At 37.6% G+C, this 27,732-nt stretch overlaps 1 protein-coding gene across 1 annotated transcript in view; it reads right to left on the bottom strand.

Annotated features, from left to right (window-relative positions):
* Positions 1-27,732, bottom strand: part of ENPEP (glutamyl aminopeptidase) — a 111,601-nt gene that overhangs the window by 13,478 nt on the left and 70,391 nt on the right. Inside the window, exons 11-14 of the mRNA XM_081230479.1 lie at positions 18,233-18,312; positions 7,265-7,401; positions 7,082-7,137; positions 126-276 (exon numbers count right to left, since the gene is read on the bottom strand). Coding sequence (XP_081086605.1) covers positions 126-276; positions 7,082-7,137; positions 7,265-7,401; positions 18,233-18,312 — 424 coding nt within the window. The remainder of the gene's footprint in view (positions 1-125; positions 277-7,081; positions 7,138-7,264; positions 7,402-18,232; positions 18,313-27,732) is intronic.

Raw genomic sequence — 27,732 nt, 5'->3', positions numbered from 1 at the left:
TTCTTTGATTTCACTTGGCAGGCAAGATATGCTTTTGTGTTTCCCAGGAGCTCCTTCTCTCAGAAATCTTCCTATTCTGCTAATGGCTAAACATCTCCTTACATAAGATATAGCATTAACATTACCTCAATCATAGGGTATAGCTCTTTATCATCTTCAAACATGCTAATAATATAGGTTACAGCTGGAATGACTCTCTTCCATGGTAAAAATTCCTCTTCCATTTTGAGATACTTGGTCAAGTTCAGAGCCTCCTTGTAACTTAGAAGTTGAGCTCTAAGAAAGAAAAAAAAAGCCCACAGTAAATTAAAAACCATAGACTAGTTTCCTTCGACTGAAAGTACTAATATGGGGATCATAGACTTCAATGTTAATGAGAACCCTTCCATTAAACAATTAAGAAAATGCATTACTGTTAAGGCCCAATCAAAGAGGTTTGTTCACAATGATGTATTAGTGCTTTCATATGTTCAGTAATAAAGGGGAAGACAGAACATTAAGGTGTGCATTTGAAAAATTGCTATGGCAGAATTTTAGATAAAACAAAAGCCATTTAGCTATACAGTTAATATTGACAAATAGTAACTTTTAAATTTTAGGTTCACGAGCTGATTGTAGTATACAAATACACCTTTATAAGTGTATTGTATTGAATTTTTTTACATTTGACATGAATAGGAAATATAACAGTACTCGAGAACCATGAATGTTTAAAACATTCCAATTGAACTTATATTTCCCATAAAAACATCTCACTTTTTTGTACATTTCCCAATAATATTGATAATAAAAATAGATTTTGTTTCTCAAAAAAATGTGAAGTTACCATCAACATTTCAAAGATTAAAGAGTTCAGTTTCTTCCTCCTTAGAAAAGATTTTGGAGCCTTTTGAAATAATGTTCTCAGAAATCTGTTATGCCTCAAATTTCAGCCTAGGTTTTGGAAAGAATTTTAGGTGGGAATCTGTCTTTCCAAATTACATTTTGAAAGTTAGAATTAAAGAATAAACTTTAAATTATTGAGAAAGTAATACTGATGCATTGAGTTCTAGTATATTTGAGGTCATTTTTTGTGAATGGCAAATAATGTAACCATATCTTGATTTCTCCCCTGAGAGTTGATAAGAAGATAAACTGGTATTGGAGAGCTAGATAAGAATAAACACCTTTGGTATCATATGATTTGCACTAATGTGATATGATACAGTTTGTTTTCAGTTCAGAGAGCTGATTTCTCCTATTTTCTCAGTTCCTGATCTTATTTAGAAGAATTTATATTTTGGAGCATTCAGCTTGTCTTATTAAAAGTATAAATAATATTGAGAAATGTGTTTTATTGAGAATGTTTGTTGAGTAAAAAAAAAATTGTAGAATTTTATGTTGACGTTTGAAACTTGAGAATTTTCTAATTTGAATGATTCTCTATTTTCCCGGGTGGATAGCGCAACAGTCAGTTGTGTAACAGTCCAGTCAGTATTTTCTTAGACTACTTATGAAGAATAATTGTTGCTCTGAGGATCAAATTAACAAAAAGGCTAATGAAAGTTCAGGAAGAATGACAGGTAATTTGGTTAGAAACCTAGTGGGCTGCACATTTATAGTAGGTGAAAAGATTAGAAGGAATGGGTCTTGGTTACAAAGGCCAAAAGAATTGGCTAAATTAGCATAAGTAGAAGTAAGGAAGTAATCCAATGATCCAAAGGTTAGAGGCCCTGATGAAATACTATATATTTAACTGTTGAAAAAATCAATATCCTATCCTAGTACCTTGTTTTTTCAACATACTTGATAGCTGTGCAGTTGTTCCACTTTGGTGTCACTTGTTTAAGTTTGAGTCATATGGTCAGAACACTGGACTGAGAGTGAATTTTTTGCTGGTTATTATAGAGATAATATTTCGAGAATTAAGTTGATGCACTTTTCATTTCCCACAAATCATGTTACTCTGTGGTATTTGATACTTCCGAGGAAGAGCAGTATCATTTAGAATCATGATTCTCAAGTTTGCGCATGTATCAGTAACACCTGGAAAGTTTGTTAATCACATACCCTTGGGCCCTATCCCTAGAATTTCAGATTCAGCAGGTCTGGAGTAGGGCCTAAGAAGTTGCGTTTCTCATAAGTTCTTAGGCAATGCTGATACTACTGGGATGACGAGTGAAGAATCTGTTTTTAGAACAAAGACATGTATAGTGCCCTTCCCTCCCAGACCCCCTTACAGTGCTGTGTTGGCTCCTAGCTGCACCTTCCTCAGAGAATAGCCCTTGACCAAATACATCCATCTCGCTTAAAAGGTTATGCTACCCCCACCCCTGGCCATTAATTGTCTGATTTAGGAATGCAACAGGCCAGCCTGCTTCCCTCAAGTTGGATCCACTCTGTAGTACAGTTCATGGATATGGCTTCCTACTAGAATCTGGCAAAGCTAGACTCCAGCTGAGACCATATTGTTGCTCAGCCTTTTTCCCTGCCCCAGCCTGCTTCTCGCACTCCCTATCTCTCGAGAGTACTCTCTCAATAAACCACCTATTCAGGAACCTCCATTTCAGACTGCTTTGAGGGAACTCAACCTAAGACAGCATTTTCACTCAGCTTTGAGTCTCAAACTCTGTTAAATCCATAGACCAGCAGCAGCTCTGAAAGCCAGATTTGGTTGAGGATTTTCCTTGTTCAAAAATCTTCCATTTATAGTAAGAGTCCAACCTGAGGAACTTAAATCCTAGAATTGTCCTGTAATCTATAGTGTGGAGAGGATGGAGGCTATAACTTAAAGTTCTCACAAAATGCTGTAAAGAAGAAGAAGAAAACAAAGAGGTCTTTTGAGGGAATTCTTGCTCTCCTGTCTTGGACTGAGGTACCCAGAAGATTGGGGAATCTGGAACAAAAGGTTTGTTTTTGCTTCCTCTGGTGTGACCTGGAAAGTCTGCACAGTCCTTCTCCAAGAAGCTCAAATTAAACATAGTGTCTTACCAAACATGGCTTTTGAATGGGACATTAGAAATGGTTGAGAGAGGTGGTTAGGAAGATAGAACTGACCCCATGGGCTCTCGTTCTTCAGCAGAGCCTTCAGATGGTATGGAGACTTTTGAAAACTTCCCATGTGTCTAGCCTCTCGATGTTAACTTACTAATTAAATTCAGATTTCTGGCTTAAAACAGTCTCTTTGCAATCAGCTGGATCCCTTTTGGAGTCTTTCCGCATTCCCCTACTTCTCCCTTCTTTAAAAGGCAGTCCTTGATAGGGGGGGAAAAGTTGCATATCTAGTTCTGTGTTGTGGTCTGGTCAGCTCTGTTAGCACCTGTAAAATGGTAAATCTGGTGTACCTAGAAGTCTGTAATCTTGGCGTGGCTGATGTTCACCTTGTGGTCTTTATTTGCTAGCCTGGCCCTCACCTTGGATATCACTGGAGCCACTACACCTTGAAGCCTGACTGAAAGTCTGTTTGGATCATTAGCTTAGGGGGCCTTTGAAGCCATCCTTTCTGCCATTCTTCCCTTGCCTAGGAACTCCTGGTCCCTCCCCTGTGCCTGCTAGCCAGCACTCTCTGCTTTCCCTTGTGCTGTTCCTCACCCACTCTCTTTGGCACACAGTGGGCTGCAGAGTGCCATATAAGCTACTGAAAAGGTAAAAAATCTGTAACAGGTAGACAAAAAAAGGATTTTTCCTGTCTCAGTTTTGGCAAGGCCTCCAAACCAAGCCCCTTAACCTATACTCCAAAGTAAGACGCAGGCCCATCAACTTAGGACTGACATGGTTAGGAACAGGTTTTTGTGACCCTTAGCTGATAGCCCACTACCAGCCTGCAAAAGAGATTGGAGCGGCAAAGGGGGAGAGGGGGACATTTTAGAAGAGGGCTTTTGGAGGATTCTGTCAGTGTACTGTGAATGCTGTCCTCCCACAGGGGACAGGAGGGTGTAGGATGCTTTTCCCCTCACATGAAGCCTAGAAAAGGGGCTTTAATGGAACCACTTGCAGAGTTTTATCTGTGTACCCTGGAGCTTGGGGGCACAGTGGTCTGGTGTCTGATACCCCAGGAAATCTAAAGGATGAGAGACGGTGGTTGCTACTGCTCTGACATCAGAGTGAAGATATAGGACTGCATGAGGTTGCCCATCCTTCCAGACTTTGTCAGGGGAAAGGATATATGAATACTTCCTATAGACTGGATGTGGTTCAGAGGTTTTCACTTCCTCACCTCAAGGAACTGCAGGAGAAAGACCCTTGGCCATGGAATGTGTGTGGATGGTACATATTCCGTGAATGCACCACACAAGGAAAAGGATCAGTGTTAGACATCTACAAAGTTCAGAGAGGACCAAAAGTAGACAGCATGTCAGGATCTTTCTTGCCTTCATCTGCCCTCCTTCTGCTCTCCTTGCCTTAACACTCTGGAGGAATCAGAGGCAGCATGGTGAGAAGTAGAAGTTCCATGCAGCAAAACAGAGAGGAAATTAAGCGCTTTGTTCCCATTGCAGGGGGCTGTCCTGAAACTAGCCTGAGCTGGGGGTTGGGAGGAACTTTAAATGAAGTTGAACATTTGAGGGTTTTACTGGGCAGGGCATATAGTTGAAGTGAGTCTGTTGTGGGGACTCAGAAGTGACTGGGTGAATTTTTACTCCTTCAACAAATGTGCCCAGCTGGATATTCCATCCAGGGCAGTAAGAGTACTAGCTCTTCAAATCTCGGGGCAGGGGTATCAAGAATATTTTTGTTTTTAGATCCGCCCTTTTAGTCTTGCTGATGAAACAATAGTTCCATTTCTTTTTGAATACCAGAGTAGAACTGTGTAAATTCTAATCCAACCACATGCACTTACCTATCTAACTACGCATTTCTGCTTTTCTCCAAAGATTCAGAGTGATCTGGACCTGACTCTAACCAACACAGGTGGGGTCTGTTTCTCTTTGAGTCCCTTTTACCTCATGCATTACAGAAGGAAATTGGGTGATAACTCAATAGCTCAGGCGATTTTTCAGGTGATAGCTAAGGTATTTTCTGGATTTGTTGCTGTGTAATTCTACATGTTTCTTGGCTTTCAACTTTGTTTCACATTCTACCTTTCTGAAGCTCTTCAAAATTTTATGGGCTATGGCCAAGGAGCTGAGCAAATGTGAGAAAGTCGTTCAGTTGTGTGAGTTATCTGCTTTATACACAGTTCCTCAGAGAAAGATGTTCAAGAGGCTTTCACTTCTTAAAGCAAAAGAACTGTCTGCATTGTGTTGTGATGGAAATTAAACTATAAGGTTGTTACAGCTCTGTGTAATTTCTAACAGCCAAGATTCTAAGCTTTGGAAAAGATCACAATGTATTCACAGGAGAGTTTTCCTGAAAAAAAAATCTAAATGGTCCTATTATGTTTTAAAATGTTTATTTTTTTAATTTTTCGGCCGCACCACATAGCTTTCGGGCTCTTAGTTCCTCGGTCAGGGATTGAACCCGTGCCCTCCACGGTGAAAGCGTGGAGTCCTAACCACTGGACCGCCAAGGAATTCCCTAAAATGTTGATCATTTTCTTTCACCACTTAATTTCCCCAGTCTACACAATACCAGGTACAGAGTAGGTGCTCAATTAATATTTATTAAATGAGTGATTGACATACCATAGTGTAATGAAAATAATTAATCTGTTACATATCCAGGAGATTAAACTTGGAGATTCACCAAAGAGAATCAAGTTGTCTGTTACCTACAAAGGGAATCTAGATTGCAAATTCATAAGAGCTTTTCTAAATGCTTCTTTGCTGCTACTAAACAATGGTGGATGCTTTTTCATCAAGTAATACAATCTATTGAGCACTTCCTAAAGACCAGACAATGTTTGGTGTCCTTTATGTGCATTATTTCATTTGTTCCTCATGAGAGTCTTATAAGGTCATCTCCATTTTACTAACAATGCAATTGAAGCAGAGACAGGTTAAGAAACTTTCTCGAGGTTATTCAGAACCAGGATTTTAACCTGGTTTGAGAGCTTGTTTTTTAACCCTATACATTCCCTCCTTAAAAATGTCACAAATGTTTTCTGACTTCCAGTATACTATCTAGGGAGTCCATGTAAAATAGTTCTCCCATGCCTTTAGTGCTGCTATACTATCCTTCCAGCCATGTATTCAGCTTATATTTAATGAACATCTACTAGGGGCCGGGCACAGTTAGGAGCTGGGGATAAAATGAATAGGAACATGATCTAGGTGCCTACCTTTGTGAAACCTGCAGTTTGGTGGATGAGATGGATAATTAATAAGCATTGACAATATAATATTATCGGATATGCAGGACCCCATAAAAGGGACACCTAACCCAGAAAAAGGGGCCATGAGTCTTCCTGAGGAACTAGCATCTCATTCTCAGTACCTTGCTTGTGTCTAAAATGAGGCCACTACAAAGCCAGCAAAGCAAGTTGGCTGTGTCCCTAGCTTCTACAAAAGTGCCAGAAATTCAAAAAATACTTGTTGAATTACTAGTGTTAGACTACCTGAGAAAAATATCTCAAAGGCACTGTGGTTACTACTCTTACACTACCCCAATCTATGTTGATTATTTTTTTCAAAGTGTAGGTTGTTTTTTTTCTAAGTATAAGTTACCTTCTGGCCATGAGAAAAAAATTCTAATTTCCTAAACAGTACCTTAATTCAATCCTAGGGTGCTATGTCTCATACTTCTTACCCCAGTGACCTGAATAAGATTTGACAACTCTAACCATAAAATCTTACAATGGGCTTGGGCTCACAGAGATGAGTTAATGAAACACACTGTTTGTCTTTTTAATAAATCAAATTACGACAGTACACTTTTGCGCATTTGCAAGTGTCACTCCTAATTAGCTCAAGGACTCTGATTAGACAAACCCTATCTAAAGTCAATAGGGTAGGTGAGTTTTTGTGTATGTTAAGAGTTGATATCAATATTTTAGCTATAAGGCTCATATTAGTTTTAAAAAAAGTTATGGAAAAAAATAATGTCGTAAATAGTGGCTTCGGATATTTTAAACTATAAATTAGTACTTTGTTGTAATTCATTTTAAAAAAGATTTATGACAAGATCCACAGTATTTTAAATGATTGAATCTCATTCCAAAACCCACCTTGCCAAGGCAAAAGCGTCATCAATAAGACTTGCACGATCAGCAGGAGAAAAGTACTGGGAAGAGAAAGAAAAAAAGGTAAGAAACATGAATCTTAAAACAAAGCGTGTTGAAAAATTAATGTCATTATTATGCTGTTCTTAGAACAAAAAGAAAACAATTCACAACCATTGCTATTCTTACCTTGTGGTTGAGGGAAAGATTGGTAGCTATCCATTCCCAAGTTGATACTTCATAATTTACACGATAAAACCCAATATGGTCTGGGTTTATTTTGAGAAAAGTGTTTCCACTAGGTTTAGGAGAGTTCAAAGTGATTCCTGTGGTAGTAAATAAACACTAATGAGAAACATGTTAGCACATACTATAAACACAGAGAAATTAGACCCAGAGGGTAAAAAGAAAAGAAAAGAAATATTAGCTCAAGGAGTCAAGTTTGATTTGGATCCAAAGCCCCAAAGCCTAATTCTTATTTAGTTGCCTAACTTTAACATGTCATTGTGGTGCGTGAGCTGAAAAAGAAATAAGTAACATAAATAAGTGTCCTCTAATTTGTGACTTATTATTATTTCTTACTGGCAGAAGCTTGTCATATGGGTGAAATAATTCTGTGCTTGTCAGTCCTTCAATAAGTAAAACAATGCTTAAAGACAGAGAAGTCCATGCCCTTTGAGGGTAATCCATATATTCTTAATCGTAATGGATTAACTACACAAAGAATATTCACTGGGGCAGCCTGGGGAGGGGATAAAAATGTAAACATTTAGAATACTTTGTTTATTAAAATCAACATTCAAATTGATGGAAATGGTGATTGCTAAGCAGAGCAATGATTTGAGGGTCAGTAATGCTTTTAAAATGTCAAGAAGGCTTGCAATAGGACTAAAATCCAAATACAACATTCTTGATTTTGTGGTCCATTTCCTGCTCGTTCTCCCAATTTTATTTATCTTTGTAAAGTCTTCTGCTTCCTTATTTCAATTGATTACATCAATGTTTTTTCATCAATGGATTTACCAAATTAACTTTCTGAAGTAGCATTCAGAATTTACATAGGGCTCTAGGATATAGATTTTGGAAGTTCAACATTGAGGAACAAAGACTTATGTTTTAAGTAAAAACTACTCAAAATAATAGTTATGCTCTGACATGACCAGTGTTTGTTAGCATCAGCTAATGAACATTAGGATGTTCGTTAGCATCCTGTACTTTTATACTTATATACTCCTTTGTTTGTGTGGACAATATGCAATTTAAATAATGATGTGGGAATACTTAGTATATTTAAATAATTTCAAATAGTTTAATGTAGTGATAATGTGGGATGTGATATTGGAAAATAGGAGATGAGGCTGGAAGTAAAAGTGAGGCCTCAGTGTGAAGAGCCACAAGCTGTGTTAAGTCCATCTTCTTTTTTTTTTTTTTCTTTTTTAAAAAATTTATGTATATTTATTTTGGCTGCGTTGGGTCTTTCGTTGCTGCATACGGGCTTTCTCTAGGTCTTTTGTTGCTGTGTACGGGCTTTCTCTAGTTGTGGTGAGCGGGGGCCACTCTTCTTTGCAGTGCGCGGGCTTCTCACTGCGATGGCTTCTCGTTGCAGAGCATGGGCTCTAGGCACATGGGCTTCAGTAGTTGTGGCACGTGGGCTCAGTAGTTGTGGCTCATGGGCTTAGTTGCTCCACGGCATGTGGGATCTTCCCGGAGCAGAGCTCAAACCCCTGTCCCCTACATTGGCAGGCAGATTCTTAACCACTGAGCCACCAGGGAAGCCCAAGAAGTCCATCTTCTGAGAGATGGTAAGAATAGAGAAGATTTTTAAGCAGGGAAATAATATGCTCCAGCCTGTTTCTAGAAAGATAATTTTGATGGTGGTATGGGAAGGAGATTCTAGAGTCTACTGTAATAATCTAGGGCAAGAGAGAATGAGGCCTTACACTAATGTGGAGATGATGAAAATAGGTGATGTGTTCAAGAGACACATCACTGGTAAAATCAACACCGTCCTTTTTCTGAGTTGATGAGGACAGTTAGAGGAGGGAAAAATAGCTTGCATGATTGGATGAATAATGGTGTTGCCCTTACAGAATAGAGGAAGATGAGTCAGTTTGGGAGGAAAGATGATTTAAATTTTGGAAGCATTCACAAGGTCTGGAAGATATCCAGGACACAGTAGTTTTCCATAATATATAAGTAAACTCTTCAATAAGACAATAAGTTTCTTTAGGAACGTTCAGAGTAGGTTCTTGACAAATTGTAAACCTTTACCTCACTCATGTAGTATTTATCTTTCTTTGTCATTCTCCCATGGACAGGTTGTTGAAAGGAAGCTAATCTTTTGGCAGCCATACACTTTGAATGTTTGTATCAGGAGGAGAGCCTCTTGCTTAAGCACAGAGCCATATGTTATAGGAGAAAGAGCATGAACTTTCCAGTCTGAGAGACTGAGGATAAAATCATTGCTCTATGACTTACTAGCTGTGTGATCTTGGCCAAATCACTTGACATCTCTGTGTCTCAGTTCATCATGAGGGAAGTAGGGATAAAAATCCCTCACAGGGCTGTTGTGAAGATTAAATAAGATAACATAGGTAAAGTGTTGGTCACATAGTTATGTGTCCAACAGATGGTAGCTATCCCCATTATTATGAAAGGGGATATGCCGCCAGTTCTATAAATAGCAAAGCAAATATAAATAACATTGAGAAGTTCCTGGCAATCCATCCAAATACTGCAGTATTTTAGTGTGCTTTATATATACCTAGTTAAGCCTGTCTAGAGTTACAGTGATTTTTCCCACTTTATAGATGAGGAAGCTGAGATCCAGGAAGTCAGTAGTTACCAGACTTTCCAAGTTCATGCTACTCTTGGAACAGTTGTCAACAACAAAATACTGTTGGGTTGTTTAGTTGCATAATGAAGTAAATAGGACTAAAATATTGATGCCTATTCCAGGTGGTGCATAGAAGTAAGGGTGTATGTTTCATTCTGTTTCTCCAATTACTATTAAGAATTTTCTGATTATAGCAGTAGTATGTGTTCTTTAGGCTCCAAATATGTATTTGGAAAATACAAAAAGAGTATAATGAAGAATACAGAAATTACCCACCACCAGTTGACATTGTTTTTATCTTGTGTGCATGTATGTATCTTACATATATATGTACATACGAAAGCACAATACACATAATGGAACCTTACTGTGTTTATTATTATTAATCCTTTTCATTTGAAATTATATTGTAAGCACTTTGCAATTTCATTTTCTATATATGGAGATTTAAATTTAATGGACACATAGTACTCTATCATTCAGTTTATAAATTGTTTTGTGCTGGGCTTCCCTGGTGGCGCAGTGGTTGAGAGTCCACCTGCCGATGCAGGGGACACGGGTTCGTGCCCCGGTCTAGGAAGATCCCACGTGCCGCAGAGCGGCTGGTCCCATGAGCCATGGCCGCTGGGCCTGCCTGTGCGGAGCCTGTGCTCTGCAACGGGAGAGGGCACAACAGTGAGAGGCCCGCATACCACAAAAAAAAAAAAATGTTTTGTGCTATTTCTTGCTAGTTTTACACATAAAAGTGGTGAACAAATTCTTTCTGGATAGGGGCTCTTTCTAGAAAATTTTTTTCCTTCTATTATTTGTCTGATAATTATCTTTTCAAAATTTCATCCAGAGGCTAGTTTCAACTCAGATTTCAATAACATAGCATGCATAATAGTTCTCTAGTAGACTATTTTATATAAATAATTATAACAAGCTTCAGTCAACTAGACAGCTTGTGACAGCCTGAAATTTCTAGAGAAGGAAACATTTTTCTTTGTGGAATAAATACTGTGTTGCATCAATCCTTTAAGCAAGTTATTTTTCTGTGTAAAATGACAGTTTATATCTATCGTACTAAATTTGTGTATCAGTTAGTAGAAAAACAGCTGAAATACACAAGAGTAGTATTTTTTGACTAATTACACACAAATTATATTTGGAGACCTAAAAATTTCAAGTAGGATGCACTATCAGAATTTGGGGGGACTTCCCTGGCAGTCCAGTGGTTAAGACTTCACCTTCCAATGCAGGGGGTGTGGGTTCGATCCCTGGTCAGGGAGCTAAGATCCCACATGCCTTGTGGCCAAAAAACCAACACATAAAACAGAAACAGGGCTTCCCTGGTGGCGCAGTGGTTGAGAGTCCGCCTGCCGATGCAGGGGATACGGGTTCGTGCCCCGGTCCGGGAAGATCCCACATGCCGCGGAGCGGCCGGGTCCGTGGGCCATGGCCGCTGAGCCTGCGCTTCCTGAGCCTGTGCTCCGCAATGGGAGAGGCCACAGCAGTGAGAGGCCCGCGTACCGCAAAAAAAAAAAAAAAAAAAAAAAAAAAAAAAAAAACAGAAACAATAACAAATTCAATAAAGACTTTAAAAATGTCCCACATCAAAAATATCTTTTAAAAATTCCACTAGTATTCTGACTACAGTTAAAAAAAAAAAGCATTTGGGGTCAAGGAAGAAAAGTTCAGTCTCTGAAACGAAGACTAACATGATCCATTGTAAAAATGGATCGGTTATCCATTTGTGACAGTGTTTTCAACAAATTACTTATTCAAGGAAATATTGATTGTGTTAGTAATAATTATAGAGTCCCATCTAAATCTCAGCAAGTAGCCTAGAGAATCTCCCTGAAAAGAAAGATGTAGGATTAATATGTAATGTATAATAAGTAGGAATCAGGAAAAAATGCAATCTGACTACCGTGATGAAGGATTATCATAGGCAATGGTTTTGGTGATTGTGAAGAAATAATTGCAAAGGAGAGTTGGCTAGTGAAGATCTGTTGATGTGTCCCTAGTCTGCCTAGGAAAGCAGGTGCCCAACTTAGCTGGTACACGTGTTCCAGATCATTTGACAGATCTGCTCTTATAGAGAACAGTGTATATGGAGAAACCTGTTGGTTGTTTACCATACTGTTCCCTTTTCCTTCTGGGTACACAGCTGGACTATATTTATTAGCCTCCCTTGCAGTTAGGTGGCAACATATAATTGACACCGAGACATAAAGTGTGGGGAGAAGTAATAGATGCATTTCTAGGTCTGGTCCCTCCATTATCTTCCTCTGTATTCTGATCAGATGCAGAAGATTCAGCAGAGAATTATTTAAAAAGGATAACCAGCAAGGAACTACTATAAAGCACAGGGAACTCTGCTCAATGTTATGTGGCAGCCTGGATGGGAGGGGAGTTTGGGGGAGAATGGATACATGTATATGTATGGCTGAGTTACTTTGCTGTGCACCTGAAACTATTGCAACATTGTTAATCGGCTATAATCCAATATAAAATAAAAAGTTAAAAAAAAAATCCAGCAGAGAAGTCCAAGATTGGGTCGAGGGGAGGGAGGAGGTGGAGCCATGAGAAAGAAAAAGCCAGGAATTCTAAGTCATTATCTGAGAGTGAGCTACCTAGGAGAGATGGTAGGTCAGGAACACCTCCATTGGAGTGTTGTATGAATAAGAAATTTTTTTTTTTTTTGCGGTACGCGGACCTCTCACTGTTGTGGCCTCTCCCGTTGCGGAGCACAGGCTCCGGACGTGCAGGCTCAGTGGCCATGGCTCACGGGCCCAGCCGCTCCGCGGCATGTGGGATCCTCCTGGACCGCGGCACAAACCTGCGTCCCCTGCATCGGCAGGCGGACTCTCAACCACTGCGCCACCAGGGAAGCCCTGAATAAGAAATTTTTATTGCATGGAGCCACTCCTGATAGCCTCTCAATGCAATAATTAGACTCCCCTAGTTAATGCAGTATATATATGAAGCAATCACAGCTTATGACATCTTTAAAATAATTAATATACACTAACTCTCTATGTACCCTTATTAAGTAAATTTTCTTCCTGGAAGAGATATCTAATTAGCTGAAGTGAATATTCTATTTCACTTTGGCCAGTATGTTTTTATTTGTGTAAATTAACAAATTAGCATTCTTATATGTATGGTTCACGTGAATAAGATTTCTGAGACTTGGTTGACCATGGCTGAATTAAACAAACTGAGCTTCTGAATCTGCAAAACGGAATCCATAATGATTCAATCAAAATTCAAACATTCCATGAGGCTCAGTTTGGAGGAATGAAGAAAGTCTCTCTCTCTCCCCCACCCTATTTGCCATTAAATTAAAAAATATATGCCCATAATTATTTTGATATGAAATATTTGAATATAACTACCATCAAATTTTAGTAATATTTATATGATAGTCAGAATTTGGTTATCTAAACCATCCAGAATGCATCCTCAATCTGAAAGGGTTATGAAAACAGTCATCACAAAATCTGTTCCACCTCCTATGCCCTAAACTATCTTTTAGACCCTATGTGCTTATGAATCCCTATTTTTATTTTATTTTTATTTATTTATTTTTTTATAAATATTTTTTAAAGGAATTAAAAATTTTTTTCTTTTTTTAAAAAAATTAATGAATTTATTTTTTGTCTGTGTTGGGTCTTCGTTGCAGCACGTGGGCTTTCTCTAGTTGCGGTGACCGGGAGCTACTCTTCATTGCAGTGTGCAGGCTTCTCATTGTGGTGGCTTCTCTTTGTTGCGGATCACAGGCTCTAGGCGTGCCGGCTTCGGTAGTTGTGGCTCGTGGGCTCGGTAGTTGTGGCTTGCAGGCTCTAGAGCGCAGGCCCAGTAATTGTGGCACATGGGCTTAGTTGCTCTGCAGCATGTGGGATCTTCCCGGAGCAGGGATTGAACCCATGTCCCCTGCATTGGCAGGCAGATTCTTTTTTATTTATTTGTTTGCTTATTTATTTATTTGGCTGTGTTGGGTCTTCATTTCTGTGCGAGGGCTTTCTCTAGTTGAGGTGAGCGGGGGCCACTCTTCATCGCGGTGCGCGGGCCTCTCACTGTCGCAGCCTCTCTTGTTGCGGAGCACAGGCTCCAGATGTGCAGGCTCAGTAGGTGGGGCTCACGGGCCCAGTTGCTCCATGGCATGTGGGATCGTCCCAGACCAGCACTCGAACACATGTCCCCTGCGTTGGCAGGCAGATTCTCAACCACTGCGCCACCAGGGAAGCCCCAAGGCAGATTCTTAACCACTGTGCCACCGAGGAAGTCCCAAATCCCTATTTTTAAATACTATGTTTTAGCAAGATTGGTTGTCTGATATCATGTGATAATCTACAAGTCTTCTAAATGTTAGAAAGCAGCAGATTAAAAACAAAAAGGTGGTATACTACTAAATGTAGATGCACTGACAATAGCCAAAATAGTAGCTGATGCTAAAGATAGAGGCATTACTATACACAGCGGTCTGCAGGCAAACAAACCTTCATTAAGCAAGGACTTCCTGAACTCTTAGTAACTCTTAGGATGCGCACAGAACCTTGTTGGGAATAGGGGAGCAGGAGACAAGGAGTATGATGTGTAGTTCGTATCTTCAAAGAGCTTATAATTTACTTTAAAAAGAAAAGACAGAGCATATGAATCTTAAATAACCATGCTGCTGCTTAAAATCTAAGGAATAATACTAAGAATAAGGATTGATGAAACTAATAGCATAAAATATACTCTCAACAATGAGAGGAGAGATTATTCAGGGTAGGTTAGGATAGCCAGAGAAGCATCTGAGGTGGAGATCCTCTTCTTTTGTTATAAAGTACATGTTTAATTGTTTTCATGTTTAAAATATCGTGTGTAACACAAATGTAAATAAACGACCTTAGGGGAAGTCCCACTCTTGCCTGGGAAATTTCTAACTGATGAATCACCAAAGAAAACGAGAAGAGGGAGGTGGGGCTGGTAACCTGAGCTGATTGCCCATTCAGTACACTCAGGACATGTTTGTCATCTGTGCTCTGAGCTGAGAGCTGAAGATGTCCCCAAACAGAAAACCGGAACTTATTGCGTAGCCTAAAAATGGAGCAGGCACTTTGAAGTAGGAAGAGATGTCTAGTTTGCTTCTGGCTAAGTGACCAGTCATGATTCTGAAGTTGCAGATAAAGACAGGTTTGTCATCAAAGCTCTGTGAACATTAGAGCCACTTCATTCATTCATTCATTCAATAAACAATTACTAGGTACCTGCTGGAGATACAGAACAACCACACAACAACAAAAAATAAGCTCCATTTCTCAAGGAATATTCTACAGAGAGGGGAGAGACAGATAAAGTCAATAGTTACAGCAAAAAATGTCTTAAATGTAATGACAGAGGGATAGAGGTTGCCCTAAGAGCCCTTTGCTTTCTCACTTTCATACTAGCATTTTCTGTCTGTAGCACTATTTCAGTCTACACTCAGTCAATCCTGTCATCCACTTAAACTCTACCTTTAGCCCCCCCTAACTCTCAGACTAGATGTCCCTTTCTTTAGTAACTTTCCTCAACCCCTAAATCTCCGCTGGTGCTTCTCCTGCGAGTGCCTTTGGCTGTTACCACACCAGGCCCTTATGACATGGCATTATGTTTGCCTGACTCATAAGGCAGTAAGTACCACAAGGTAAGGATTGTGGGTTCCCACCCCCCCCCAGCATTATCTCCATACCTATCCCTGTGTTTGGCCCATAAGTTAGTTCTCAGTAAATACTTGTTTGAATTAATTAATTAAATTAATTATTTAATTCATTATTCAAATATTGTGTCTAATAAGTACATAATACATACAAGAAGAATGTTTATTGTTAACTCCTGAAATCTATTTTACAAAGCACTTGAATAAGCTTTAGTTATCTGAAAAATTTACTTTTGTGGAAACCTCATTTCATGAAAACGCTAGGTACATTGTGTTAGTGTGTATAAATTACTCATGCTTTCAGATTTGTAAACAGCAAATCAAGCAGCTTCCCAGACATTCCCCCCACCTTCAGTTAACCAATGGTGACCAATGGGGAAAATATGTAGTAATATTTAAACCAGAGCCACTGAAAACCTCCCAAGGGAATCCTAGCCTTATTATGCCTTTTATTGGTGCTATTGCACATTTTTAAACTGTCTTTTTTTCTGTCTTCTCCATTTTCCTTTGGCTTGAGTAATGTACTTGAGTAAGAAAATGGTCAGAAGACGGCTCACAAAAGATAGAGCTTGGTACTCAAACACAAAATTATCCTATATAAAATACTAAGACAGGGGCTTCCCTGGTGGCGCAGTGGTTGGGAGTCTGCCTGCTGATACAGGGGACACAGGTTCGTGCCCCGGTCCGGGAAGATCCCACGTGCTGTGGAGTGGCTGGGCCCGTGAGCCATGGCCACTGAGCCTGAGCGTCCGGAGCCTGTGCTCCGCAACGGGAGAGGCCACAGCAGTGAGAGGCCCATGTACCGCAAAAAAAAAAAAAAAAAAAAAAAATACTAAGACAAAATGGCATTGATCTGGGTATTCTAGAACAATTCAAGAGAAATTGCTGACTACATCAGTTATGGTTAGCCTAAATGACCAAAAGAAAATTTTGTTGTAAAGGCAACAGAAAGGGGTCTTACCTCGACTACAGCAAATCTGATAGAGTTTATAGTAAAAGTTAAAACTCACAAAATAATTTATAGTAAAAGTAAAAACCAAAACTGAAAAAACTATATCGGAGCCACATAAAACCTTGTACACAAATGTTTATAGCAATATTATTCATAACAGCCAAAAGGCAGAAACAATTCATATGCCCATCAACTGATGAACAGATAAATAAAAGGTAGTATCAATATGGTACTACCTTTGTAATATCAATATGATGTGACTATAATTTGGCAATAAAAAGGAATGAAGTACTGACACATGCTATGACATGGATGAACTTGAAAACATTATGTTAGGTGAAAGAAGCTGTCACAAAATGCTACATGTATCGTTCCATTTATGTGAAATGTCCAAAATAGCCAAATCTATGCAGACAGAAAGTAGATTAGTGGTTGCTTAGGGCTGGGTTTATAGGAGAATAGAGGAGTTGATAGCTAAAGGGTATGGAGTTTCTTTTTGAGGTGATTGAAATGCTCTAAAATTTACTGCGATGATGGTTACAAGTGTCTGTGAATGTAATAAAAACCATTGGACTGCATACTTTAAATGGGGGAATTTCCTAGTGTGTGAATTATATCTCAATAAAGTTGTTTTTAAAAAAAATCTACTGGAAATAGTGTAAAAACTTACTTGCCAGAGGAAATTAATTACTATTTTAGAATATCTTACAGGAGCAAATAGGCATATGTAAATAGAGGATAGGTGATCTACTTTTATCCCTGAGAAGCCATGGGGGAAAGTCCATGCCAAATGCTATTTTGAAACCAAGTCCTCATGGGAAGGGATGAAGAAGAGTCTCATTTGTCTTAGATAAGAAGTGATTTTGAAACACAAAACAAGCACAATAGCAAAAGTATAAAAAGCAAGATTCTTCTGGGATGGTTGCTAAAACCTGTCTTATTATTTTTTCAGCGATCTGTAGTAGAGAACATGTGATAAGGTCTCCCATGTTTTTATGTAACTCTAAAATTTTTCAAGAAGGGAAAAGACAAATCAGTGGAGATAGAATACAGAAATATATTTCTAGTTGGTTTAATTGAGCAGAACAGTCACAGCTGAATTTAACACAGGCAAGTGCCAAGTCATTCACTTAGGGAGATGGTTAGCTGGATGGATATAGATATAGGTAGTGCCTTGAGCTACTGGTGACAACTTGACAGATTAGAAAAAATGATTTGGAGTCATTAAAGATTCTAATGTGCTAGTTGAAAAAATGATAGGTCTAATTTAATGGCAGCATTTTAAAAATCAGGCTTGTTACATAACATTCTAAGAAATTCAGTGGCTTATCTGATATTTAAAAAGAAGAAAAGAGAAGGAACAAAGGAAGGAAGGAGAAAAAGCGAGGAAAGAAGGAAGAGAGCAAAAAGATGAAAATTGATACATTGATCTTCCAGTGGTTGGGTATCTGACCCCTCCTCCTTTGGATATGGGTATTTATTATTGTACCAGTCATGGTAAATCATTACAAAGAATTTCTTAAGGAAAAAAAGTTCTTATTATTATAGATAAGGATTTTGGCTCACCAGTTAATTATTTAAGAGGTTTCTTTTCGCTGAAGTTTACATCATAAGTTCCATCTTTATTGTTGTTTCTTTACACTTATATTCATTTAATGTAGTACATTAATTCAAAGAAGAAATAAATCAATTGATATTTACCTCTTGTTTCTGACCTATTGTAGAATGTAATCCTTGATTCATTATCTTCAGTCCATTTAACTGGAATATTCCATGTGTAACTAAAGTTTTTTAAAAGGAAAAATTTTAACTTTTATTACTAAAAAATAAAAACATTTCCAAAGTAAAAATAGACAAGCATAAAAAGCAATAGACAAGCATAAAAAGCAATAGACAAGCATATTTTCCTCATAAGCAATTGTACAGTGTATAGTATACAATTAATACAGTTAATACAGTACTCTTTTGTGGTAAAGATAGGCTATGTAATTGCTTTCAATTTATATAAATCTCTAAAATTTGGAACTTTGTATCAAAAATTAGCTAAGGATGAAGAAGATTATTTCAATAAAAATGGCTTGAGGCTTTGGAATAAAGATATTGTATAAATATAACACATATAAAATTGAGCATTCACATACATACTTGCACAGACTTTAATATGCTATAGTTTCTGTCAAGGAACAAAATACATTTTTAGAATTCAGAAGACAGTATTAAAATGCTGTGAAGAAAATAATGCATTTTAGAAATTATGTTGAAATGACACCACCACCATCATCCCTTAAAGCTTCTCATGCTCTTTAAATATCTCCTATTTACAATCATGTGAACCAGTGTGTTGCAAAGAAAAATCACCAGGCAAGCATGTTTCAGGGGGTTTTAGTGTTCTTTTTAGCTTCTTAGTACTTTCTCGTAGAGCAGGGGGAAGAGGTTAGCTTTGTACTTTGATACAATATATACTTAACATTTTAGTCTTGAAATCTCATAAAAGAGGTCTTAAATGTCTTTTAGATAGTTCTCATATCATATCTTACCAGTCAGAAAACACAGGAGATCTAGAGAAAAGATGAATCTGTGTTTGGGTTTAGGTTTCAACTCAAAGTTGGCCTTGTTTTTCTTCATCTGTGATCATTCAAGTCCCTAACAGAGAATGGGGGAATGATATTTCTCCCTTTCAAGATATAATAAAATTTATCTAATTCAGGGAGAATATATATTTGCCATCTACATGAAAGAAGTAATCCTTTGTTGTCTAACTAGTGAAATGTTTTATAGATTGAACTTTTACTAGCTCTCTTGAAGGAGTTTATTGCAGTGGAATGTTCTTGGATGTAAGTTTCATAGAACCAATACATAAATTGTTTCTTGGATCCTATAGGAGACATTGTCAGTGCTCCACCCTTATCCCCTTGAATTTCTTTGTCATTTTTGTACACCCTGGATTCCATTGTGCTTACCCTGCCAACAGCCAGCAGCTGGGTCTCTCTGTTAGAGGACTGCCCTCTGGCTGCCTGAGCAAGGAAAGCTAAAAGTTCCTGGAAGTTTACATCCTTGGATGCAGCCCTTAGCCAGTGATGGATGGGCATGAAAATGTTCTTTGCCCCATCTGCAGGACCACACTGAAGTACTGTCTCTAGAACTTCCCTGCAGGGTAGTCACCCTGGACAGAACCTGTTTATTGTTGCACCTTTGCTGCTTGATATCCCTCTTGCCAGTCCCCCTACCAGCCTTTCCTAGACTTCCTAATGAGTCACTTTCACTTGAATGTTCACCTCAGGGTCTGATTTTAGCGAAGCCAACCTAAGAACGATCCCTTTACTAGACTAGTACTTGTAGTCTAGTAAAGTCTGTCTGTAGTATAGATATTCTAGTAATATTGCCAGAGCTTCTCGACAGATAGACAAAGAAGCATTTTTTTAAAGTTACATTCTACCTACAGATTGCACTCTTTCACTGCTCTGCTGATGTTGTGTTGCCATGTAGACTAACATTTCATTCCTCCTCACCTTTCCCCATTGCCAACCCAACTGAAACAACAGAATATGGAGTGTCTCGATACACTATATGCACAGTTAGGATTTCACATTTCCACTGTCCCCTCTAAGACATAGTTTCTGGGACTAGGCTGTGCCTAAGAGTAGGCATAAGATATACTGCTAAGGTCATGTAAAAAATATTACTCTGAGGTCTGTAAGAGCATCATAAGACAAAAAAGGATGCAGTGTTGAGGCTATATAATTTTATAGTTTTGGAACCACTTACAGGATCTAATCTGAGTAAAATTATAGACTGGAGAGTACAAAATGTCAAGAAACAGAAATTACATAAATGAAATGATAGAGTTTCCTATATGTTTTCTAAAATTCAAGAGTATCAGATTTAATTTTTTAAAGGTATAATTCACTTTTAAAATATCTAACAATATAACAATTTCTGGCAGTATAAATATGGCCAATCTAATTTTCACTAAGGAAACTGACTTTGCCCCAACATGACATACCTACTACCATTCTTCCACTGGTTTACATTGACTGGACTGCCAAAGACATGTAAACTTGTCCAATAGAGAACTCTCCCTGATGGAGATGTGAAACTGGCCCATTTCTAAGAGATGGTTGAAGCCATAGTGTAAAACAATAACTTACAAATGTGTGGCCCATTTAAATTATAAAAAGTTTCTGGTCAGTAAGAATTCCCTAATATTGGAATATTTAAGCAGTGAGAAAAGGGAAGAGGCCATTTAGTTTATAATACAACTTAACATTGTCTACCAGATAGGAATATACCTGAACAGAGAGCAGGTGAACACTAGGGTTGGAGAAAAAACTAATTCCTTTCTGGGGGCATTACACCCCATATAATCTAATCTATAATTAGATTATATTATGATCTAACTTTTTAATCAAATGGAAAAATAAGGAATGATAACTTTCTATATAATGTCTTTTTCTGTCTTATTTGTTCAAGAGCCACTACAGATTTTTAAGAAATGTTCTCAAGAGGATAGCCCGTCTTTTCTAGGTTTATTTTCCTATGCATGTATAATTTGTAACTTTTTTTTAAAAAAAGGGAACAAGTAGATTGACTTTATGATAAATGATCGCTAAAAATCATGCATCTATGAATTTAAAAATTTTTTAAAGTCTCTGAAGGTTAAAACTAAAAAAAATTTAGAGAAAAGTGTAAATGTTAGTACAGTTCCATGTTCTAAATCTTGATGAGTACCATTTAAAGATTTATTATAACTTCAAAAGTGATTTTAGACCTGTTGATATGTTTAGTTCCCTTGGTAATAAAGTTTTTTGTTTGTGTGGAGAGGAATCTCTAACCCAGGAGTAGTCTTTAAAAATATAATCCCACAGGTTTAAAAACAGTGTTGGCTGTGTCTCTGGCTTAACAAATCAGGGGATATGAATGAGAGAAGGGAACAACTACTGTGAAGCTTTCCCAATGGAAGTTTGTTTCTCAAGAAAGAAATATATTTTTTAAATTTTATATGTGCAAACACTATTAAATAGCAGTATTAAATATGGCCAATCTGATTTGCTAGAACATAAAACAGTAACTGTAAAAAACAATTTATGATAACAGAATGATCACAGAAATTATGTTGATTTATGTAATTGAATTATCACCTGATAACAAGTCAGATCTAAGTTTCAAATCATTCATATATTATGAGAGGAAAGAGTGAAAAACAAAGACGTTTTCTCCATCATAATCTTTCCTCTCCAAAATAAAGATAAAGAAGGAAATACAGACACCCCCTGACTGATTTCATTGGGTCTAAGACCTCAAATTTTCCTTTGTTTTGGCGTGAACTATTAATTTTCAGAACCTGCATTCCAGCAAGATATCCAGTTTCTCTGAATTTCTTTTACTGTGGGAGAGCTGAGTGTCTGAGGTTTCCAGGGGAAGAGGCTGGTAACAGGTTTCAACAAGGTGAGCACCACTGGCTTCTCCAGTTCAGGTGCCAACTAGTTTCTTGAAGTAGCTAATTTAATAATTCTGAGTGTTCTTCATTCTCGATGCCTGGGACAGAAAATTTTTGGCAGTTTGAATTTTTGGAAACACCTGAGTGTGCTTTTCATGTAACAATTCCCAAAGCCCTGAATTGGAAATCAGGAAACAGGTTCTGTTACCTGCTGCATGTAGTACGGTATCCTAAAGTGGGTCTATAAAGATTTTTCAGTTCTCTAGAAATACGGGTATGACCTATATAGAGCAAGATGAGAACAATATTCTAAAAGGAGATTGTTCTCTGCAAATTCATCCGATTCAATTCCCTGCACACTGTTTATTCTTTAATTGGAAATTTTAGCTCAACTCAATCTTTGGAACATATGCCACACAGCCCCAGCCTGGCCATTCTCCTAGGGCAGGCCCCATCAACTCCATCACCCCTCACATGGGTCACTAGCTATAGTATCATCCTAACTGGTCTCCCTGCATCCACTCTTGTCCCACCTGATCTGTTCTCCATAGTGCAGCTAGAGGGGAACTTTGAAAAAATGTAAACATGATCCTGCCAGTTCTCTCCTTAACATCCTTGAATTTGCACACTCTTTTGTTCAAAATCTTTAACATGGTCTGCATGCCTGTCCCCTGTCTTCCCCTCCAACTTTATCTCCCACCAGTCTTCCCAGTGCCTCTCTGTTGTCCAGTTCTTGGAGCCAGACTGCCTGCATTCAAACTGAGGATCCATCATTTACAGTCTGTGCAACCTTGAGTAAGTTATTTAAAAAATTTCTGCCTAAAGTTCTCTATCTGTTATAATAAAATACATTAAAGTACTTAGAATAGTGCCAGCTACTTAGTAAATGCTCAGTAAGCATTGCATATTATGTGTATAATGCTCCTTTTAAACTTTAGAGCCTTCATATATGTTGCACTTTCTGTTTTGAAAACCCCAACAGTCATCCCCCAACACCAATTTACTCAGTTTAAATATCACTTCCTCAAGAAAGAAAGTCTTCTGTAGTCCTCTCTACTCCACCACACCTCCTGTCCCACAATTAATTCAGGCTCAGTGTATCAGTGGGCACATGGCAGGAGAGAATAATTACTGTGAAACTTCCAAATGGAAGCTAGTTTCGCAAAGAGAAATATTTTAAAAATTTTAGTATCCAAAGGCTCTAGCAGTATTAAAATAGGCCAACTTAATTTGCTAGAACATAAAACAATAACTGTAAAAGAACCAGTTTATAGTTATTAAACTTCCTGAGACACCTTCTACACTATATTTCTCCTTCCTCATTTATATTAATTGCTACTGAATAATTGATCTTGTGATGATTTATATATGTGACTGTAAAATGAGGTGAGTGAGACTATTAAAAAAGGAAGAGGGTGAGTGAGACTATTAAAAAAGGAAGAGGGTGAAGGGTCTTTTCAGTGGAAATCGGGTAGTGGAGATTAGAGGCCACCTGGAGTGTGGTGAGTGCAAAATTCTCTCCACCCAAAGCACGTATTAAGGAGTTAAAAGACAATTAAAATCGGCATGGGTGAAATTGGAATGTTGTCCAGGGGACCAAGGTGTTGTTCTCATTTAGCCAGGATCCTGTCTAGGAGGGGGCTCAGCTGGGCGATGAAGGTCGGAGATGACATCCCCAAAGTGGTACACCCAGGTTCCTGTGGCCAGCTCCAGTGGCTGGGGGGACGTCCTGAGATCGTGATTTTGTTCTCTTCATTTGGGAGGGGTTGGCACCCCAAAAATGTATACAGAAATAACTAGTTAGTTATACAGAAATGGCTATATTATTAATACTTTTGTAGAAGTTGTATTCATACAAGTGTAATAAGTTTTGAAATCGCTGGCTCTGTGGCACGTGTTTAGTCAGCTTTTACAGTATTTGGTATGTTTTAAAAATCTGGCAAATTAGAGGAAATGATGTATTGGATTTGTAATTTTATCTGACATTCTTAGAATACCTTAACTCAGTAGTCATGTTTAAATGCCTATAAAAGTCTGATTTGGGTGAGGTTTTTTTGTTGTTGTTAATTTTATTGGAGTAGAGTTGATTTACAATGTTGTGTTAGTTTCAGGAGTACAGCAAAGTGATTCAGTTATGCATATACATATATTCATTCTTTTTTCAGATTCTTTTCCCATATAGGTTATTACAGAATATTGAATAGAGTTCCCTGTGCTATATAGTAGGCCCTTGTTGGTTATCTATTTTATATATGGTAGTGTGTGTATGTTAATCCCAAACTCCTAATTTATCCCTCCCCCACATGCTTCCTCTTTGGTAACCATAAGTTTGTTTTTGAAATCTGTGAGTTTGTTTCTGTTTTGTAAACAAGTTTATTTATATCATTTTTTAAATTAGATTCCACATGAGTGATATCATATGATATTTGTCTTTCTCTGACTTACTTCACTCAGTGTGATCATCTCTAGGTCCATCCATGTTGCTGCAAATGGCATTATTTCATTCTTTTTTATGGCTGAGTAATATTTCATTGTATACATGTACCACATCTTCTTTATCCATTCCTCTGTTGATGGACATTTAGATTGCTTCCATGTCTTGGCTATTGTAAATACTGCTGCAGTGAACATTGGGGTGTGTGTATCTTTTCGAATTATGGATTTCTCTGGAATATGCTCAGGAGCGGGATTGCTGGATCATATGGTGCTATTTTTTGTTTTTTAAGGAACCTCCATACTGTTCTCCATAGTGGTTGTAACCAATTTATATTCCCACCAACAGTGTAGGAAGTTTCCCTTTTCTCCACACCCTCTCCAGCATTTATTGTTTGTAGACTTTTAGATGCTGGTCATTCTGACTGGTGTGAGGTGATACCTCACTGTAGTTTTGATTTGCATTTCTTTGATATTTAGTTATGTTGAGCATCTTTTCATGTACTAGGAAATTCTGATTTTGTAAAGTTAAAGGTTTGATTCTTTTTTTTCCTTTTTGGTTGTTAAGGTTTAATGTGTTTGAAAATGCCCAAGAAATTTGATATACTATATTTATGAATTATAATTTTTTTAGATTCATAAAAATGTATAGAAAAGTCTTTTTAGAAATTAGATTCATAAAACTGTGTCTTTTGGTGTTTATATTTGAAATTTAAATGGAATTTAATAAAATTTTAAGTGGTGATGTTTAGAAGTTTCTTATAAATGATATATGCAAAATAATTTGATTGATTAAGTTTGTAATTGCTGTTAAAATGTTTGGAGAATTTCATTTATGCATTGTAAGTAAAAACATCCTTAATCAAAAACTGGGAAAACCACTATTGAAAAGCCACTGTCTCCTACACCCTTTCCACAGAACAGCACCTCTCTCAGAAGCAGCCCCTTTTAAATGCTTTTGGTTTTAGTTCTTCTGATGTCTAATACTGTAACTCTAAATACCTCTATATTTTTTAGATAGTATTTATTAACTCACCCATGAGGGTGATTTAGTTCACTTATACTACTTTCATTTTCGTTTCCCCTTTAACACTCAAATTATAATAAAGCAAAATTATTATTATTAGACTTTCTATAGGTTACAATTTTTCCTTTAAATAATATACCCATACTGCCTCTTCTTGTTTTATAAATTTTAGTATTGTTACTCTCTCCTAACTGTAGAATAAGGTTATCTTGTGCAGTGCTGATAAATGCTTAACAACCAGCTCTCAGGGCAGGGGTGGGAAGTGGAATGTAGTATTTGCTGATTTCCATTAACTCACATCATGACCAATTTCAGGGTACTGGAATGATGTCACTGAGTTGGGATTAAAGCCAACTTCAGTCCACCACTGAATCAGTATGCAGTATCCTTTTTTTCCACCTTTTCTTCCTCTTCTACCTCCTTTCTTCTGTCAGCTGTTTTTTCTTGTTACAATGTTAAGATTGTTTATATTTACAATCTAACTTGTCACTATAACAAATATTAACATGTTATCCATTGGTTGATTATAAAAGCTAAAAGACAATAAATAACACATATGAAATTATGCTCTATACATATTGCTGGCCGAGAAGTGTGTTGGAGTCATATTTCCTTCTCAGTGGTCTGATTTCATGGCCCTTGAGTCACTTAAATGAAAATTTCCCCTAACACCCTAGCATAAGGGTAAAATAGACTCCTCTTCCTTATACTTTATCAATGGCATAAAATCATTCTACCTGCTTCATATTTTTGGATCACAATTTTTACATACAGCCTTGATTTTGTTTTTTTCTAATTTTCTTCTTTATAGTTGGCCAAACTGATGGGCCTTCACCAATTCCCCAATTCTGCCATCCTCCCAATTATACTCTCTTTTTCCTGGGGATCACCTAACTCAGCCCCAGTCATCCTGCTCTTATGGCTCTGTGAGCCCACTGGATCGCTATTGGTCTGCATTTCCTTTCATGGCTCTCCTAGGGTGGATGAACTGTTTCCTGGATCCTGTGTCTTCCTCTTTTTTTGATTTATTCATATTTTTTTCTCTCCAGGCTCCAATCCCCCTGGACTGTAGCCTTAGTAACTTTCTAAGAAGTGCTGTGTGGAAAGCATTTTCTGGGGTTCCATGTCAGAAAATGTCTTCACTGTGCTTACACGTTTGGTTTAGGGAACTGCCTAGAGAATTAGAGGTTGAAAATATTTTTTGCATCCACGTTTTAAATGACTGCTTCATTTTCTTCTTGAGTTCAGAGTTGTTACAACAAGTCTAATGCCACACTAACTCATGTACCCTTGTTTTCTGAAATTTCATGAGGCTATAGCTAGGTATGTTTTTGGTGTTTTGTTTTTTTTTTTTTCCTTTTTGTACTGTGTAGTCAATGGGGCTTTTTAATCAGAATCCTTGTGCACTTTATTATTTCTTTGGTACAATTCGCCCCTTAAGTTTCTCTATTTTCTTTTTTTGAGAGACTTCTACTAGTTGGGTGCTAGACTTTCCATATTTGTCTTCTGTTTCATATTTGCCAGTTCTATGTGCGTTTGTCCTGTACTTTTAGGGAATTCCCCAAATTTATTTCTAGTTGGTCTATTAATTTTTTTTGACAACCAAAATTTAATCCTTCATAGCTCTTTTATATTCTCAGTTCATCTTTTCGAAAACATTCTGCTCTTAGTTAATGGATATAATAGCTTCTTTGATCTCTTAATATATTTCATAAATTTATTTATTATTTCAATTATGTCTCTTATAGAGATAGGTTTCTTGTTTGTTCATGTGAGATTTTACCTTTTATGCTTTTAGATTTTTTTCATGTGTCTTGCTATCCTTGATTGTTCATTCATATTTAAGAAAGAAGGACTAAATTGGTTATTCTTGGTCTCTTGTATGTAACCCCTCTACTGTTGAGAAGGGAGGTATATATATATATTTTAACATCTTTATTGGAGTATAATTGCTTTACAATGGTGTGTTAGTTTCTGCTTTATAACAAAGTGAATCAGTTATACACATACATATATCCCCATATCTCTTCCCTCTTGCATCTCCCTCCCTCCCACCTTCCCTATCCCACCCCTCTAGGTGGTCACAGACCACTGAGCTGATCTCCCTGTGCTATGCGGCTGCTTCCCACTATCTATCTATTTACATTTTGTAGTGTACATATGTCCATGCCATTCTCTCACTTTGTCCCAGCTTACCCTTCCCCCTCCCCGTATCCTCAAGTCCATTCTCTAGTAGGTCTGTGTCTTTATTCCCTGTGTCTTATCCTAGGTTCTTCATGACCTTTTTTTTTTTTCTTAGATTCC

The sequence above is a fragment of the Mesoplodon bidens genome (genome assembly GCF_964165515.1).
Source record: "Mesoplodon bidens genome assembly, chromosome: 1".
Lineage (NCBI taxonomy): Eukaryota > Metazoa > Chordata > Mammalia > Artiodactyla > Ziphiidae > Mesoplodon > Mesoplodon bidens.
Note: the sequence above shows the minus strand (reverse complement) of the source record. Positions and strands in the feature narration are given on the sequence as shown.